Source organism: Rhineura floridana, chromosome 8 (assembly GCF_030035675.1).
Source record: "Rhineura floridana isolate rRhiFlo1 chromosome 8, rRhiFlo1.hap2, whole genome shotgun sequence".
Lineage (NCBI taxonomy): Eukaryota > Metazoa > Chordata > Lepidosauria > Squamata > Rhineuridae > Rhineura > Rhineura floridana.
In genome coordinates, this window is record NC_084487.1 from 24832836 (window position 1) to 24849550 (window position 16715).

The following is a 16715-nucleotide window of genomic DNA, read 5'->3' on the forward strand; positions in this document are numbered from 1 at the left end:
TTAATCCTGCAAAGCCCTTGCATGGCTAATCACACCAAGCAAATATAGTCGCTTCTGTGCATGCCTGTTGGAGGCTTGATAGGATTCTGTTTCTGTCTACCTGCTGCCTCCTTTTTCCACCCTCGAGGCATTTCTTACTCCACATACTCTCCACAGTTTTCTCCAATGAATGAATAATAAGCTTTTAGAATGGCAGGATCTTTGAGTGCTCATCTCATTTCTCCAAATTAACAATATAAGTAATATCCTTATCCATATATAGAGCCTATAAAACCCTTACATATTCTTTAACGTTAAAGGTGCTTCCAGAAAGAATTTTATTGTGGAATTGGTGCTGCACACATGTTTTTCACCGCATCCACATGATGACATCATCATGAAAGTGGCAACCCATACTTTTTAAATATTTCATCCAGATTTTCTCTTATGGTGGAAAATCTGACAAGTTAAAACAACCCATTATACATCCTCAGTCACCACTGGTGTGGAAGCCCATTAGTTCATTTTGTGATGGTTTGTCATGTGTGTGATCACTTTTTGGTGGGTGGCTTCTATTGTCACACCTATACTCCCATTTGTTCCTCACCTGAACATAACCTAGCCATTTTGTTTCCCATAGCTCCCAATACCAAATAAAAACACTTATTTCCACTTGTTGCTGCATGCTGAAGGCATGTCTGAATTTCAGCCACCTGTTTTGGAAGAGCTGGGCTCTCAAGATTGCCATACGGTAAATTTGGTGGTGGGTGTTACTTTGGAGACTGTGATTAGAGTACATACATGGGCTTTTGCTTCTTTTATCTTGCTGGTGAGCACCGTCAGATAAGCACCGGTGTGGGACTGGGGACCCTGGAGGCTGTCACTGGGAAGGAGCTCTGGAGAACACCTTGCAAGACCTCTTCATTTGCACTGGCTTTTGTTGCTTGTAGTTAAGCTACTTTGATTGGTGGAGGCTTAAGTTTGCAATCCATTGTGTTTTAATTGACTGGTTCTTATTGCATTTAAGCTGTCTGGTTTTATGCATTGTTAACCTGCCCTGATCCATCAGGAAGAGGTTTGTGGCAAATGTTTTAAGATCCCTTTAAAAGTCTTCTGAGTTCGAAACTCACCTAACCCTAACAGATGGCTGCTGTTGTCTGTCCTCTCTGAGAGTTTTGCTTCTTTTAGCCTCTGATCATGCAAAACAGTAACAATAATATGCAAATGCCTTAATGAATGAGCATATGAAACCAGATAGTACAGGTAACATCTTGGCTTCTTGTCTGGCCTGTAAGAATGTACTACTAATGGGTTTCCATGGGCAGGCGAGACTGATAAGCAGTTGCCTTCAAACTATGGCATAGTAGTTGGGCGGAAGTAGCATGTGACTCATTTATGAATTCTTGAGTCAGGGTTTGTGAGGAACCTGTTTTTAGTGCCAGAGTTCAGCCATGCAGTATGTGTAGTGGAAAAGGCTGATACCAAGCATATCGAAAAATCCCTTCCCATGATAAAAACACAAGGACTGCTTTACTGGGTCAGACTAAAGGTCCATCTAGTCCAGCATTCAATCTGTTTAGAATAGTAGCCAACCAGATGTCTCTAGAACATGTGTGGGGAAACTTTGGCCCTCCAGATAGTGACACGTCTTACTGCACAACTGCTGTAATTCTGTAATGTACATATGCCCCAAGTGTTAATTAATGGAGGTTTTCTAACAGCAGTCTCCAGGTAAATGAGAGACAATTTGGGAAGGTGTAGTGGTTAGAGTGGTCTGGGAGACCAGGGTTCACATCCTCACTCAGCTATGAAGCTCACTGGATGACCTTGGGCCACTCACTGTCTCTCAGCCTAACCTACCTCATAGGGTGGTTATGAGGATAAAATGAGGAGGGAAAGAACAATGTACACTACCTTGAGCTTCTTGGAGGAAAGGTGGAATAGTAGTAGTAGTAGTAACAATAATAACAATAGTACCCCATCCAAGTACTAAAAAGCTTTTTGCATTGGGAAAGGTGGCTTGTTGTGCCTCCAGTTAGTGTTGTGACTGCATGCGATGCTTTCATCTTGCATGTACCCAAGGTCTAATTTTTGAAAATCTAACTTTCCTTTTTGAGCATGTAATTTATGTTAGCAAGTAACTGCAGTAATGTTCAAAATTATTTCTGCCTTTCAAGTTGCTTAGGCCATGCATTTACTTCAGTAGGACTGTTCTATGGGGCTTTAGCAGTTGTTTTAGATCATATTTGCACCTAAGGTGAATTATTTTATTTAATGCATTTTTAATTCTCTTTAGTTCTAAGCCATTTGATTCAATCCAGATTGTAGTTATTGGAAATCTCAACCACACGCTAACTGCAGGAACCAGGTTTTGTGATAATTGACCCACCATATTCCTTGAGAAATTAGGTCTTCGCCAATGATTTTCCTTGTTGTTTTTAAATAGAAGTATAAAGATGTGGAACCAGCTCTGAAGATCAAAGAGGTGGATGGTTTGGAGCTGGTGAAAAAGTTCTCTGAAAAAATGGAAAGCATGCTGCTGAGAAAAGTAGAAGCTGTTGAGGTAAACATTCAAATTCCTTTCCATGCAGGTGAGAGAAGTGAAGACAAAGAAGTAATGAGAAAAGATCATGCTCCAGTACAGGTGTAGGCAATGTAGTGTCTGCCAGATTGGACTCCAGTTCCCATCAGCCCTAGTCAGCATGGCTCATGGTTAGGGACAATGGGATTTGTAGTCCAACACAACATCTGTCTAGCCTGACCTATACAATGTATAGTAGCTTCTGAAGAACACTGAAGGATGCTGCCAAATCAAATATTCTAAGTGTGGATCCTGATTTGGGAAGGAGCCACAGCTTAATGAACACATGCTTTGCGTGCGGACGGTCCTGGGTTTGGTCCCTGCCATCTCTAGCTAAAAGGATCAGATAATGGGTGATGGGAGATATCTCTTTCTAAAACTCTATAGAACTGGTGCCAATCCAGGTGTTGTTGGACTCCAACAGCCATCATCTCTGACCATTGGCTAATAATTCACCTTAGGTGCAAATGGTTGTGGCTAGTGGAAGTCCAAACAATATCAGGAGGGCCACTGATTCCCCATTCCTGGTGTAGAAGATGGAATTTTAACAGGCACAGCATCTCTCCCTGGGCCTACACACAAAGTTTACCTGCAAGAAATTCCCTTTTCTATAGCTATTAGTAGTACATGAGTCCTGGCTTCCTTTGCAATTGGTCCCTCGTGGTAGTTCCACTGCCCTCAGACGTTCTTGGGGTGGCTGCCTGAACAGGGCATTATCTGTGGCAGCCCTTAAGCTGTGGATTTCCTCCCTACCAACATACATCTGGCACCTTCATTGTATAGTTTTTATAATGTGCTAAAGATGCACTGTTTTACCCCGGTCCTTGACACCTGAGAGAAATAGTTTGAACTCTTGGCTGTAATCTGTTTTAACTGTTTTTAACATTGTAGTTTTAAATGTTTGTAACCTGTCCCAGGACTTTATGGTGAAGGGTGGTAAGAAAATAAATTAGCAATAACAATGACGATGATGATAAAAAGAAAACACAATTTCTAAGTTGACTTGACTTAGAAATTATGTTTGATCTATTATTGCCCTGTACTTCTCTTTCATGTAACATGACAGATGTTAATTGTCTGCACTCCCGGGGGAGGACGGGCAGGGGAAGTTGGAAAATTGCCTTATGAGAAAAACCAATAAAACTTTTTTAAAAAAAGAAAACACAGTTCTCTGATGTTATGTGTAGTTTTGCCCCTTATCTATATTTATTTATTAAAGCATCCGTGTCTGTGTGTATAATTTCTTTTCATCTGAGAGATTTGGATTACCTGTGCAGTTACGAAAAACATATTTTTGTTGCATATATGGTGGCCATAGTTTGTGCTGTTGGCAAAGTTTATAAATGGCTACTTAATCCTGCTTTAATAAACCCAGTTGGACTGTTCTTGGTTCAATGGATTTGTGACAGCAGTGACTTGCTTTCATATTGGTAAACTTAGTAGATGAAGAGCTGCTTGGCTCTTTTTTCCTCCAGGGTTCCATTCTGACAAAAAAAATGCACTCTTTCTCTGTTGCTGCTGTTACATTTATTTTCTCTTTATAAACATTGTGCTACATAGCCCAAAAAGGCTGCCCAGGGAACTGTTGGAGCTGACCCTGAGAGACTGTGAATATAACCACCTAGATTTTAACCTTGCAGCAGGAAATACTTCCATAGAATTATAAAACGCTCCTGTAACACCTTCTTTTGGTTAAGCAAGATATGAAGGCTAAGGGTAGGGTTATCACTGTTCTCTCTCTCCCCTGCCCCACTCACCAACCTGATGGGTGCTCCATAGTTTTGGCCATCTTATGGCAGGCAGAAATTCAACAGGTGATGCTTTCCTCACCACCATGCCTCCATTTTGGGAAAATGGGAACATGACATACAACTGTGAAAGGCACAGAGCCTCCCTTGGGGGGGAAAATGTGGTTCTTCTAAACACGGTCCACTTGGCCATTCATTATTTTAAATTTGTTTTCCCGTCTCTGAGCAATACTTTTGAAAAGCCTTCACCTTCCCTTTCTATCTGGTTCCTCATTTTCCTTCTGAGATTTTATTATTGGTGTTATTATTTTACAACGATTGGTTGAAGCAGCAGAAGACTCAGATCTGTACCACGAGTTCAATTCCTCCTTGGTGGTAAGTCATCCATTTAGTTCAAGTGTGTATTCCAAGTTCATATCCTCCAGAGCTCCTCCAGACTGGTGTTTTGTTGCAGGTGTATTCTGCAACATGTTCTTGAGACAATAGTAGTACATTAGTGGTGGAATTATTCTGCTTTCGTTTGTTCTGCAGTGCTTCTACAATGCTACCACACTATTGCTGTCTGGAGAGGCTATAGCGCAACAAAAGCAGGACAAAAATACAACAGAACATTTTTTATATAAAAAGTTATGGAATTTCAGCAGGAGGTTATAGAATAAGCATTTACTAAAAGTGAAGCAGTGTGGCCGCCCCAGAACTTTTGCAGGCACAAACAGTATTGAAAGTGGGATCATGTGTGACTGAGCAGGCACAAAAGTCATCTGGCGTCTTCTCCGCTATGGTGAGATGTACTGTATTTCTATTTAAAATATAGAAATTGTTTCTAAATTTGTGCCTATACATATACATTACCATATGCAAATTGGTGTCCTATTTGTCCTCTTCGTTAGTAATGCATAGCTGGCTATCTTGAACACCGCCAGTGCTAGCTTTGCGGTGTTACTATTCAGTAAAGCAAATGGCATTTCCATGTGGTGGGACTGGACAAAATGTCAAGTGGATGCCATGAATTAGATGGTCTTTCCCCATAAGGTCATAATCCTATGTAAATTTGCTTATGATAGAACTCATTGACCTCTGTAGTTGCTACTTTGCTGGGGTGTACAGGAGTGGATCTCTTAGGTGATTTGCAAACAGCCATATGTATAGAACTTCCAACTATAGTATGCAGCTAGTAACTAGATAAGAATATTTTTGCACTAAGCTTCTGCACCAAATGTATACGAAGTGCTGTTTTGGTATTATTTTTAATGATTATGAATAGAATATTAGCACAAATTTCAGTAGCACAATCAGAGAGAAAATAGTTGTGATGTCTTCCAATTTAGCAAGACTTCACCTGCTCCTTCCCTTTCCCAGTCAGCATTTCCCATTAGAATACATTACTTTGCTAATGGACAGATTTTTGATGAGGAAGTGATGAGAAAATATTAAAGAGAATAGGGATGGGGAACTTTTTGCTCCAGCCAAAGAATAATCAATTACAGAACAATTCTAGTAAAGATTGCCAAACTGAATTAAGTTTCTCTGATTTATCTCTCCTGTAGTACATAATTTATTGTTTAATGGGCAGGTCTAAAAGATATTCAACACAATTTTCAATTATAGGCACAGAATATGATTTCCAGAACTGTAAAGCAATCTGCTTTGCTACAAGCAATGCTCTAACAATCCAGAAGCCATCTAACTGGCAGGGATGAATCTTAAGAAGAGGATATTAAATTAGAGTTCTAGCTTAATTAATTCTGTTAATGGCATCTTTTCCATAAGAACCCAATAACAGGCTATTTCCAAATCACATAGACTAGAAGAAAATAAGAAGAACCTGCTAGATCAGGCCAGTGGCACATCTAGTCTAGCTTCCTGTTTTCACAGTATCCAACCAAGCTTGTGAACATTTTCAGCATTTATTCTTTTTCATATCTTTGTCTATAGCAAAAAGATTTATGTGAGATGAATGACTATGAAATATAATTTTTGCTGAAGGTCAGCAGATAATGATATCAGTTATTTACTGGCTGCCCATTAGCTACCGGGCCAAGTTCAAGGCTTGTTTTGGTGTACAAAGCCCTACGTAGCTTGAAATCAGGATACCTGAAAGATCTACGAGTGCTTCCTGCAGATACTATCTTATTAAGAGGTCCATTCTGCACAACATAGGAAGCAGACCTTTAGTGTTGTGGCACCTACCCTTTAGAATTCCCTCCCGTTAACTATTAGACAGGCCCCATCTCTGTTATATTTTTGGTGCCTACTGAAGACCTTCCTCTTTCAACAAGCCTTTTAAGTAGAGACCTTATCCTAATCTACGTCTGTGCTGGAATTACTTTTGAAGATGTTTTTAAAGCAGTTTTTTAAAAAGATGTTTTAAATATGTTTTTTTAAAGATATCTTGTTTTAATATGTTTTAAAGTCTTTTGTTTTTAAGATATTTTAGAGTGTGTTTAGTGTGGTATAGTGGTTAAGGTGTTGGACTACAACCTGGGAGACCAGGGTTCAAATCCCAACATAGCCATGAAGCTCACTGGGTAACGTGCCAGTCACTGCCTCTCAGCCTCATGAAAACCCTATTCATAGAGTCGCCATAAGTCGGAATCAACTCGAAGGCAGTACATTTACATTTTTTAGTGTTTTTGTTTGCTGCCCTGGGCTCCTTCTGGAAAGAAGGGCAGGATATAAATTTAATAAATAAATAAATAAATTTGATGCAGGAGTGAGGAACTTGTCGCTCTCCAGACGTTGCTGAACTACAACTCCCATCAGTCCCAGCCAGTATGGCAGGCTGTCAGAGGTGGTGGGAGCTGTAGTCCAATGACAGCAGGATTAAGTAGCCATAGGTTCCCAACCACTGATTTAATGTCACTATAATAACATTATTAGCATTTTCACATGTTCAGGAAAATGTTGGGTGGGGATGGGTTAACATCATGCCTGCTGTCTCCTCTCCTGATTTCCATGCATTCATCTGAAGTACTGAACGTATCTATAACTACAACTGTTGGAAGATTCAGAACAGACAAAAAGAAGTACTTCTTCATGAAGGCTTTTGTGCGTTGTTGTGTGAAACAGCATACATTACGTTGGAGTTAAGTTGAGCAAGAAACTTCTTCAGAGCATGTTAAGAGTCTTTATTGAAAGACATTAAGGCCAGAGGCTTAAGAGTAAATACATGTAGAGATTCTTCAGTCACCCCCCTTCTGGTACATCTCTCTCCACAGATAAACACAAAAAACAGCCTCTCAGCTCAGAGGCATAATTCAGAAGAAAGAACAACACATGGACTCTGTTACAACTTTCCCAGCTGTTATCTCCCGTTACCATGACAACCTGTCTGACCTTCAAGTCTGCTCTCTCAGGCCAGACATGGCAGATAAGACTGCTTCTCAAAACACATGCTTGTAACTTTCCAGACCTGATGAAAATATCCTTAGGCAGTACGGCCTAATGCCAACAGCCCCCCTTTTTCATCATGTCTGTAAATCCATTACAACAATAACACATTTCTACAATACATCTTGCAATACATTTCAGTACAGTTCAGTACAGTTCAAACTTACATCTCAGTAAAGTTCAAAACCTTATTCACTCAAACTTTGGTTCAACACATGTCAAATAAAGTGTCTCAGGATCCATGTCCACAACTTTATTCATTCCAGGACTTGTTATTAATCCCACAGTAAATCTGTCAGGCGGTTTGCCTAAATTCGCTCTCGTGGAGCGTCTTAAAGGAACCAGAGCCTCGGCTCTCTCTGCCCTCCCATTTGTGCTTGTGCTTGTGCTTGGCACAACCTGCGCAGGAGCTTCCATTTCCTCAGCTTTTCGTTTCTTTGATCTGCGTTTTCCAGAAATGAGCTCATTCAAAGCATCTCTGAGAGGTATTTGTGTACCTTCCACTTTAATGTTAACATCTGGCTGAAATTTCTGTGATTGTGTTCGTGTTTGTGTTTGTGTGTCATTTGTTCCTGTAAGAAGGACTGTCTCCCTTTGATCCCAAGGCTTTTCTGAGACTTTAATGCTTCTGCTCAGAATTAACTGCTGTGTTTCTGGACACCAAACTCTGAAATATGCATTCTGAAATCCCAAAACAAAACCTTGCTGTGCTCTGGGCGCAAGCTTGCCCCTCCTTTTTCCCTGTGGAATGTGGATCCAGCACCTTGCCCCGAATTTTTGAATGTGTTGTATTCTAGGCTTTCTGCCAGTAAGTTTCTCATAAGGAGACATTCCAATAGCACTGTGTAACACCCTGTTGTGAATGTAATTCGCATAAAGAATTGCTTCTGCCCAGAAATAATTCCCTAAACTGCAATCCAGTAGCATGGCTCTCATTGCTTCCCCAAGCACCCTATTTTTTCTCTCAGCAGTTCCATTGGAAAACGGGCTGTGTGGAGCAGTGAAATTCTGGTTTATTCCCTTACTCTCCAGAAAGTCACTCAATGCTTTACTCGTAAATTCCCCACCTTGGTCTGAGCGTAAAGCCCCCACCGTGACCAAGTGTTGAGTTTTGATTCTCTTAATGAACAGTTTCAGCTTCTGCTCAGCTTCACTTTTATGCTTTAACAGAAAAACATGACAAAATCTTGAAAAATCATCTACCAGTACCATGTAGAATTTCGCACCTCCTCGTGAAGCATTTATTGGCCCTGCTAAATCAACATGTACTAGCTAGTAGGGAGCTGTTGTGGTTCTCTCAGCCTCCCGGTTTATTGGTGCAATAGTCATTTTAGCTTGATTACAAGAATCGCAATCCATTAACTGCCCACAAGCTTTTAAACGCATGTCTTCACTGTGCAAAGGGGTTTTCCTTATTGTATCAAGGTTTGCATGCCCCAGCCTTTGATGCCATTCATGGACGCAGCCCTGATGTACCTGTGCCTCAGCGTTTAACACAGCACACCCTGCTTGACTGCTCTATATTACAAACTGTGAATCATTAAGGCTTCCCTGCATGCACACTTCATCTCCCCTCATTATAAAACATTGGTCTTTGTGGAACAAAATTGAATAATTACAACTCACCAGTTTGCCCACTGATAAAATATTATGAGCCAAGTCCGGAACGAACAAACAGTCTGTCATTATGCCAAGTTTGTCAAATTTAACCAGACCACGTGCTTTTACGGATTTCCGTGATCCATCAGCAAGTAAAACAAAGTCCTGCTCATCTGTAGACGTGTAAAACAGACTCCTGTCTTTAATTAATATATGGCTTGCTCCGCTGTCGAGCAACCAGTTCACAGGTCGTAAATCTTGAGAGTTCTGTTTACAAACAAAGTTCACACTTCCCTGCTTCAAGCCTCCGTCCCTGGAGTTTCGCTTGATTGCACAATCTTTACGGAGATGCCCACGGGCCCCACAGGCAAAACAAGACTTCAGCCGCTGCTGCTCCCGCTTGTTTTCCTGTCTGCTTTCGGCAGCCTGCTCCGGTTTGGCATATTTCTCCTCCTTGCTTCTGACAGCTTCCACCGGCTGGGCTCTCTGCGCCTCCTGCCTCCGCTGCCATTCCTGGGACAAATCCTGCAATGCGTCCCACGTCTGTTTAGCCGACGGCTCATCTCTCACACACATCAGTTGAGAATCCGATAGAGCCAAGATTACAAACGCCTGCGCCCTCTGATCTCGACGCTTCCAGGCCGCGGTTGGTACCGCCGGGGTTTTTTCCTCAATCACGTCCCATAAATCCTCTGTTATCAGCAAAGCCCTCATCCTCGGCTTCCAGCTGGCAAAATTCTTCTGATTAAGTTGTTCCATCGGCAAGCCTCCCCCAGACAGGTTTACAGCCATGTTGCTCACCTCCGTCTGGTTCAATCAATCAAGCTGCCTTCTCTGGAACTCCGTCTGCCGTTCAGACCAGCAACTTACTCCCGTGTAATGCGCTGTGGAGCGTAACCATCCTCTGCTACCACTGTTGGCTTTTGTGCGTTGTTGTGTGAAACAGCATACATTACGTTGGAGTTAAGTTGAGCAAGAAACTTCTTCAGAGCATGTTAAGAGTCTTTATTGAAAGACATTAAGGCCAGAGGCTTAAGAGTAAATACATGTAGAGATTCTTCAGTCACCCCCCTTCTGGTACATCTCTCTCCATAGATAAACACAAAAAACAGCCTCTCAGCTCAGAGGCATAATTCAGAAGAAAGAACAACACATGGACTCTGTTACAACTTTCCCAGCTGTTATCTCCCGTTACCATGACAACCTGTCTGACCTTCAAGTCTGCTCTCTCAGGCCAGACATGGCAGATAAGACTGCTTCTCAAAACACATGCTTGTAACTTTCCAGACCTGATGAAAATATCCTTAGGCAGTACGGCCTAATGCCAACACTTCACACAGTGCATAGTTAAGCTATGGAATTCACTGACACGAGATATAGTTATCGTCACCAACTTGGATGGCTTTAAAAATGGCTTCAGACAAATTCATGGAGGATAAGGCTATCAGTGTTTACCAGGCATAATGACTTGTGTATGACCTCCAGTATCAGAGGCTGTATGCATCTGAATACCAGCTGCTGGGAAGCACAAGTGTGGAGGACTCATGTCCTTCTTGTAAGCTTCCCATATACATCTCATTGGCCATTGGGAGAACAGGATGCTGGACTAGATCCAGCAGAGATATTCTTATAGTACGTTCTTAATGTATAACCATAGGCTTTGCACATGTGTTTAAAGCCCTTGCCTTTTGCAATAGGCTGACTGTGGAATAAAATTTATTTATTTATTTATCATTTAATTTGTTTCCCGCCCTTCCTCCCAGCAGGATCCCAGGGCGGCAAACAAAGCGCTAAAAACACTTTAAAACATCATAAAAACAGATCTTAAAATACATTAAAACAAAACAACGTTAAAAACATTAAAAAAACTTTTAAAAAGGTTAAAAACATTATTAAAAAACATATTAAGCAATTCTAACCTTAATAGTTTAAGTAAAAAGTTCTAGTTTTTGTCAGAGTATTTTTCCAGAATAGGAATTGGCAGAACTTTGAATATGCCATATAAATGCTAATTATGCATTCTTGTTATTGCTTTTTTAAAATATGTTATTTTATTTTGTTATTTCAACATTACAATTCAATATTGTTATTGCTGAATGTTGAAGAACCCTGACAAAATGAGTTGTTTGGAGAGTAGGGAAAGGAAGTGACATTCTGGGAAAATAGAAAGGGATGCAGAATGAAGGACTATTGAAAAAGAAATATGTATTCTGTTTCAGACTGATGTTTCATCATGAAGGCCATTCTCTGTGCATCCCCGGTAAACACATACTCCCTGACAACTCAAGGTTTATTTCTATATAGCTGTAGAGACGACTGCTTGATTTTAAAAATAAAATAAAGGGGCCCTAGGCAGGTCTTTGAGTTTAGTTTCTTTGATACAGACCTCAGTCCACTAGTTCAATATTTGTGCCAATGGGATACAAATAGAGGTTTCTCAAGGGCTAGCAAGGTGCATGTGGAGATGAGAAGCTGGTGTAGAGGTCAGTTTTAAGAGAGCATACAAATGTATACAGTGCATCATTCATTCCAATTATCAATATTCCTGCTATTCAGACTTTGGTATCTAATGAACTCCCAGTATGCCACCTTGCATCTGCAGACAGCCAGTTAGCAAAACTGCCAATTACCTAGATGCTTTGTGCTGCCTAGGCAATCTAGAGGATTGAAATTCAACTGTATGTTTGTCAAATTCATCACTGTTAAATCCAGCAGACTATAAAATGAACCTGAGAAAGTAGGTCAGTGAAAAATCCAGTATCTGCATGGAATGTGCAGCACAGGCAGGAGGTGTACAGCTTATTCTTTTATCATAGGTTCAAAGAAAGGTAGGGCTTCTATATAGAAGTTTATATAGAAGGGAAATTTGAGCTGGTCTAACTTATCTCATCCCTGAATGACAATGAAGGATGCCAGCCTGAAATCCCAGCAGTATATGTTTGAGGCAAGAGTTCATATGCGATATCCAGCTGCTTCTGGGATGGACTGCTGAATCTCTGTTTAATACCATTCATTTTATATGTTACAATAGAAAGTTGACCTGTGGCTCACATGACCTTAGACCAGGGATGGTAGTCAAATTGCCTTTCAGCCAGCATTCCAGGGGCTGCATGCCAATGGTGGGTATAGCCAAGACAAAGGCATGTGTGACCACTATGCACAAACTATGTATGCCCACACAACACACACATTCTGTATATATATACATACAGTATATGCATGTGTACACACACACAGACTGACATATCCAGAAGCTGACTTCAGCTCAGTAAAATCCAGGCACATGATTGGAACTGAGGAATCCAGAATCTAGGGATTTGGTTGTGATCCTTGGGTCTGCTGAGAACTGTTGCAAGTTGGCCTTAGGTAACAGGTGTTTTATGAATTTTACTGCTTATTCATCAAAAAGTTGTGGATCTATGTGCTTTTGTGATATAAAGCTTTATGTGGGGGTTTATTAAAGTATAAATGAATATGTGGGGGAGGGTGACTGGGGTCATACCAATGTGAAAGTTGCTGAAATCTTACATACTGTCTCCCTGATGTTTCTTTATCACCAGTTTGATTATTACAATGCTGTTCTCATTAACGAAAAGGATGAGAATGATAATTATGTGGAGCTTGGTGATGAATTTATACTGGAACCAAATGAGCACTTTAGTAACCTGCTGGTGAACACAACATTCAGTGACATACAGCTTCCAACTAATGTCTACAACAAAGGTAGAGCCTTTCTGTTTTTATTTTAACGTTAAGGCAGCAACAAGGCTACAAATGAAGTATCAAAGGAAAGTTGACAAGCATAGGAATCGAGGAAAAGATTGACCATAGGTTTGCTTGTTTTGTGTGCTTGTGAATGGACTCTGTGGCACATTTTCTAGCCCAGATGCTAGATTTGTAAACATTTGCAGCTGCACTTTTTCAAAATGCAAGTTCAGAGGAAGACAACATCCTTTGTGTTAAATGACATGTCACACTGTAACATTTATAACTGATCTTTCATTATTGTTGTTCAACTACATGCAGTGGGAGGGGGCAGCTTCTAATTTGACTGGAAGCTCCTTAGAAAATGAGCATTTAACACTTCCTCCTCACCCTATTATCCTGGCCTAAGTTCACCTCTAGCTGTGCTATTTGTGCTCTCTCTCTCTCTCTCTCTCTCTCTCTCTCTCTCTCTCTCTCTCTCTCTCTCTCTCGTATGTGTGTGTGTGTGAGAGAGAGAGAGACAGAGAGAGATGCAGCCATTGTACAGGCTCAGGTTTTCCCCCTCCCATAGAGCAAATAATAGCTTGGGGGTGATTTGGATCAGGTAAATAGTGCAGGAAGTAAATAGTTAAACACGCCAATTACTGTGCTACTTCCCCGATCAAATTAGCACACACAGAACTGCAGTTAGCAAAAAAGGGGAAAAAATAAGAAAAAAAATAAGTAATATGTAATTTGGCCCTAGATCCTGGGTTAAGTCAGAACTCTCTCTCTGATCAAATTATGTCAAGTAGCAAGGAGAGAAAGGCCTATATTTGAGCCTGTAGAAGACAGATGACAGTCATAAAAAATATTGGGGTAGATGATTTAATGCTAGATGGGCTTGGAACAAGGAAGCTTATTTGTTAGGCTTCTAGTCATAAATGCAGATGGACTAGATACTGTTGGCACCTGTATCCTCCATGGTTTTTTTCTCCTTCCTCATTCATATTTTGTTATTGTTTCTTCATTCTCTCATTTTGTCACAGATCCTGAAATTTTGAATGGGGTTTATATGTCTGAATCACTGAACGCTGTTTTTGTCGACAATTTTGAAAGAGATCCTACTCTCACTTGGCAATATTTTGGCAGTTCTACAGGATTCTTCAGACTTTACCCAGGTAAAAGTCCTTGTGCCTATCTGGCATTTTCTCGAAAAGATGAGGGTTTCCGGATAAACTACACAGGGATTGAATGGGAGCTTCCCCCCCCCAAACAAACTGAAGGTGTGGGGCCCCAGATCCGGCTTGGGACCACAGTAGATGGCAAGGGCTAAAGCCCCCCTACCCTTCACACCATGGTCTGATCTTGCTCTGGAACCCTGTACTTGCAGTTGGGATGGGAGGAGATGGTCAAGTTCAATTCAGTTTGCATTTAAAGGTGAACCTACCTAATTTGCACTTTCCAAAACAATACACAAACCTCAACATAGCCATCCTTCAAAATTTGTAAAGCTCTTAATTTTGCAATGTAGTTCTCCAGCCAAATAATGTGTACAAAAATGTAACTACTATGATAAAGTGTGCATAAAAATGCATATATTAGTGAAAATAGCATACAAAAAAAATCAGTATATTGAGGAAAATTGGGGGATGTTTTCTCTTTTTCTCTTTTTTTAGTTGATACTAAAACAATAAAAATTTATACTAAAAATGGAAATTTGGGAATATTGCTTTGTAAAGATATGTATATTAGCCAAAATTGCATAGAAAATGTATACGAGGACAAATTTGCATAAAACGCTGAAGAATTTTAATGAAGGCTTCTTTTTTTAAAAAATCACAAACTGATATGAATATGTGGAGAACCAAATGCAAGACTGGAAACAGGAGAAACTAAAATTGACAGATTCGCCCATTACTAGCTTACAATTTCTGAAAGAAAAAGGATGCACTGAAGGTCAAACCATGACATGTAGTTTGGTCCTAAATTATTCAGTGAAAAGGAGTATGCTGAACCAGAATCCATGCTATCCTACAATAGGTACATAAAGGGGATGGATCAGCCAGTATTAAGCATATAGAAAGGTGTGATCCCCTGTGCATACTGACTTGGAAGTAGGCCCCACCAAACTCAGTAAACATTCACAGGATATGAATCCTGTATCTTCTAGATCAGCATTACCCAACCTTTTTCAACCCAACGCCCCTTTGCAAAATCTTTTTGTGCCCAATGCCCCCCTCAGATTAAGTATATGCCAATGCTTCCTATTCTTCCCTTAAAATATGAGTAATGCATAAAAGGTATTTTCAGTGATTATTACTGATCGCTTTTATCATGCCTTTTTATTGCACTTAGATCACACATTGAATTCTTAGTATGATTTATTAATATACATACATAGTTATAGAAAAGTAAATAAAATGAGATTTATTATAAAATACTAGTGTGATCCTTGAGCTTGATGAGTTTTGGCTAACTTCACAATATCTGGAGTATACTTGGATAGTAATAGTCTTAAGTCACCACGACTAACAATATCCAAATGGTTTCGATTCTTCACTAGTATGCGATTCACTGCACTAAATCCTCGTTCAACAAGATAAGAAGATGGAAAGGCAATATAAACAACTAATTAAGTCCACACAGTATGAACCAACAACAAACTTGTTCAGTTTACCGGCATTGTTTCATTAAACAAGTTCATTTAAGCATCACAGAAACATTGGGTGGAGAGTGTGTCCCATTCCTGAAGAAAGCCAGCGAATAACTGACTGTCTGCGTCACCCATTTGCACACGGCACTCATCCGTTGGAAGAATGCACCCTCCACCAACACACCCAGCTTATCAAACACTCTCTCATGATTGGTTCCAACATCCCTCAAGACACCATTGGAACATTACCTAGTGCTGGGGCGTGGCTAATATCCCCATTCCTTGATATGACACTGGCCGCTATTCAGAATTTCTTTACTAAAGAGCACACACTATTTATAGTGTTGTTTCCATGAATTGAGACTATTAAATACATTCTAACTGGGGACAAAACAGTTTAAAAATTAATGATTTGAGTATTAAATAAAATTAAACTTAAATGCTTCAACTGTCGCATCAGACTGCCAAATGTCAATGCCCCCCTAATGAACCCAAACGCCCCCCTAAAGTTTGTAGTCATGCCAATGCCTCCCTGAAAGGCTGTAACGCCCCCCAGGGGGTCGCTACCGCCCACGTTGGAAATCGCTGTTCTAGATTATATTCATGCTGAAATAAATAGGACACAGAAGTGCTTCACTTTGCCTTGTTTGTGCCCATTCTATGCAGTTCAAGCATGGAGACTACTCAATAGTAATGACGAATTTAATTAGATAAGGATCCTGCCTGTGGCTAATGGTGGCCCTCTGTCTAATAAACTTCTGTCAATGAGTCTTACTGCAATGTAAGCGTGCATAGGATGTTGGCTTCAGAATATTGATTAGCTTTACAACTGTGATGTTCTCTGGACAATAGTGGCATCAAGGTTTTCATTTCATGTTTTGTTCTACAGAGTAGGGGGATCGCGAGGTCAATGTGGTTATGCAACCTACATGGAGAGATACTGTTTTATTTACCTAAAACATTTCTATCTCACTTTTCTGTAAAATTTTCAAAGATTCTGACAATGCATTAACAACAAAACAAAAACACAAAATCCATAAAATTGCAAAAAACACAAAATCCATAAAATCACAACTAA

General features: G+C 40.3%; 1 protein-coding gene across 1 annotated transcript in view; it reads left to right on the forward strand.

Moving 5' to 3' along the window:
- Nucleotides 1-16715, forward strand: part of CACNA2D4 (calcium voltage-gated channel auxiliary subunit alpha2delta 4) — a 270960-nt gene that overhangs the window by 21346 nt on the left and 232899 nt on the right. The window contains 4 exon segments of the mRNA XM_061582150.1: nucleotides 2426-2540; nucleotides 4622-4683; nucleotides 12858-13020; nucleotides 14031-14162. Coding sequence (XP_061438134.1) covers nucleotides 2426-2540; nucleotides 4622-4683; nucleotides 12858-13020; nucleotides 14031-14162 — 472 coding nt within the window.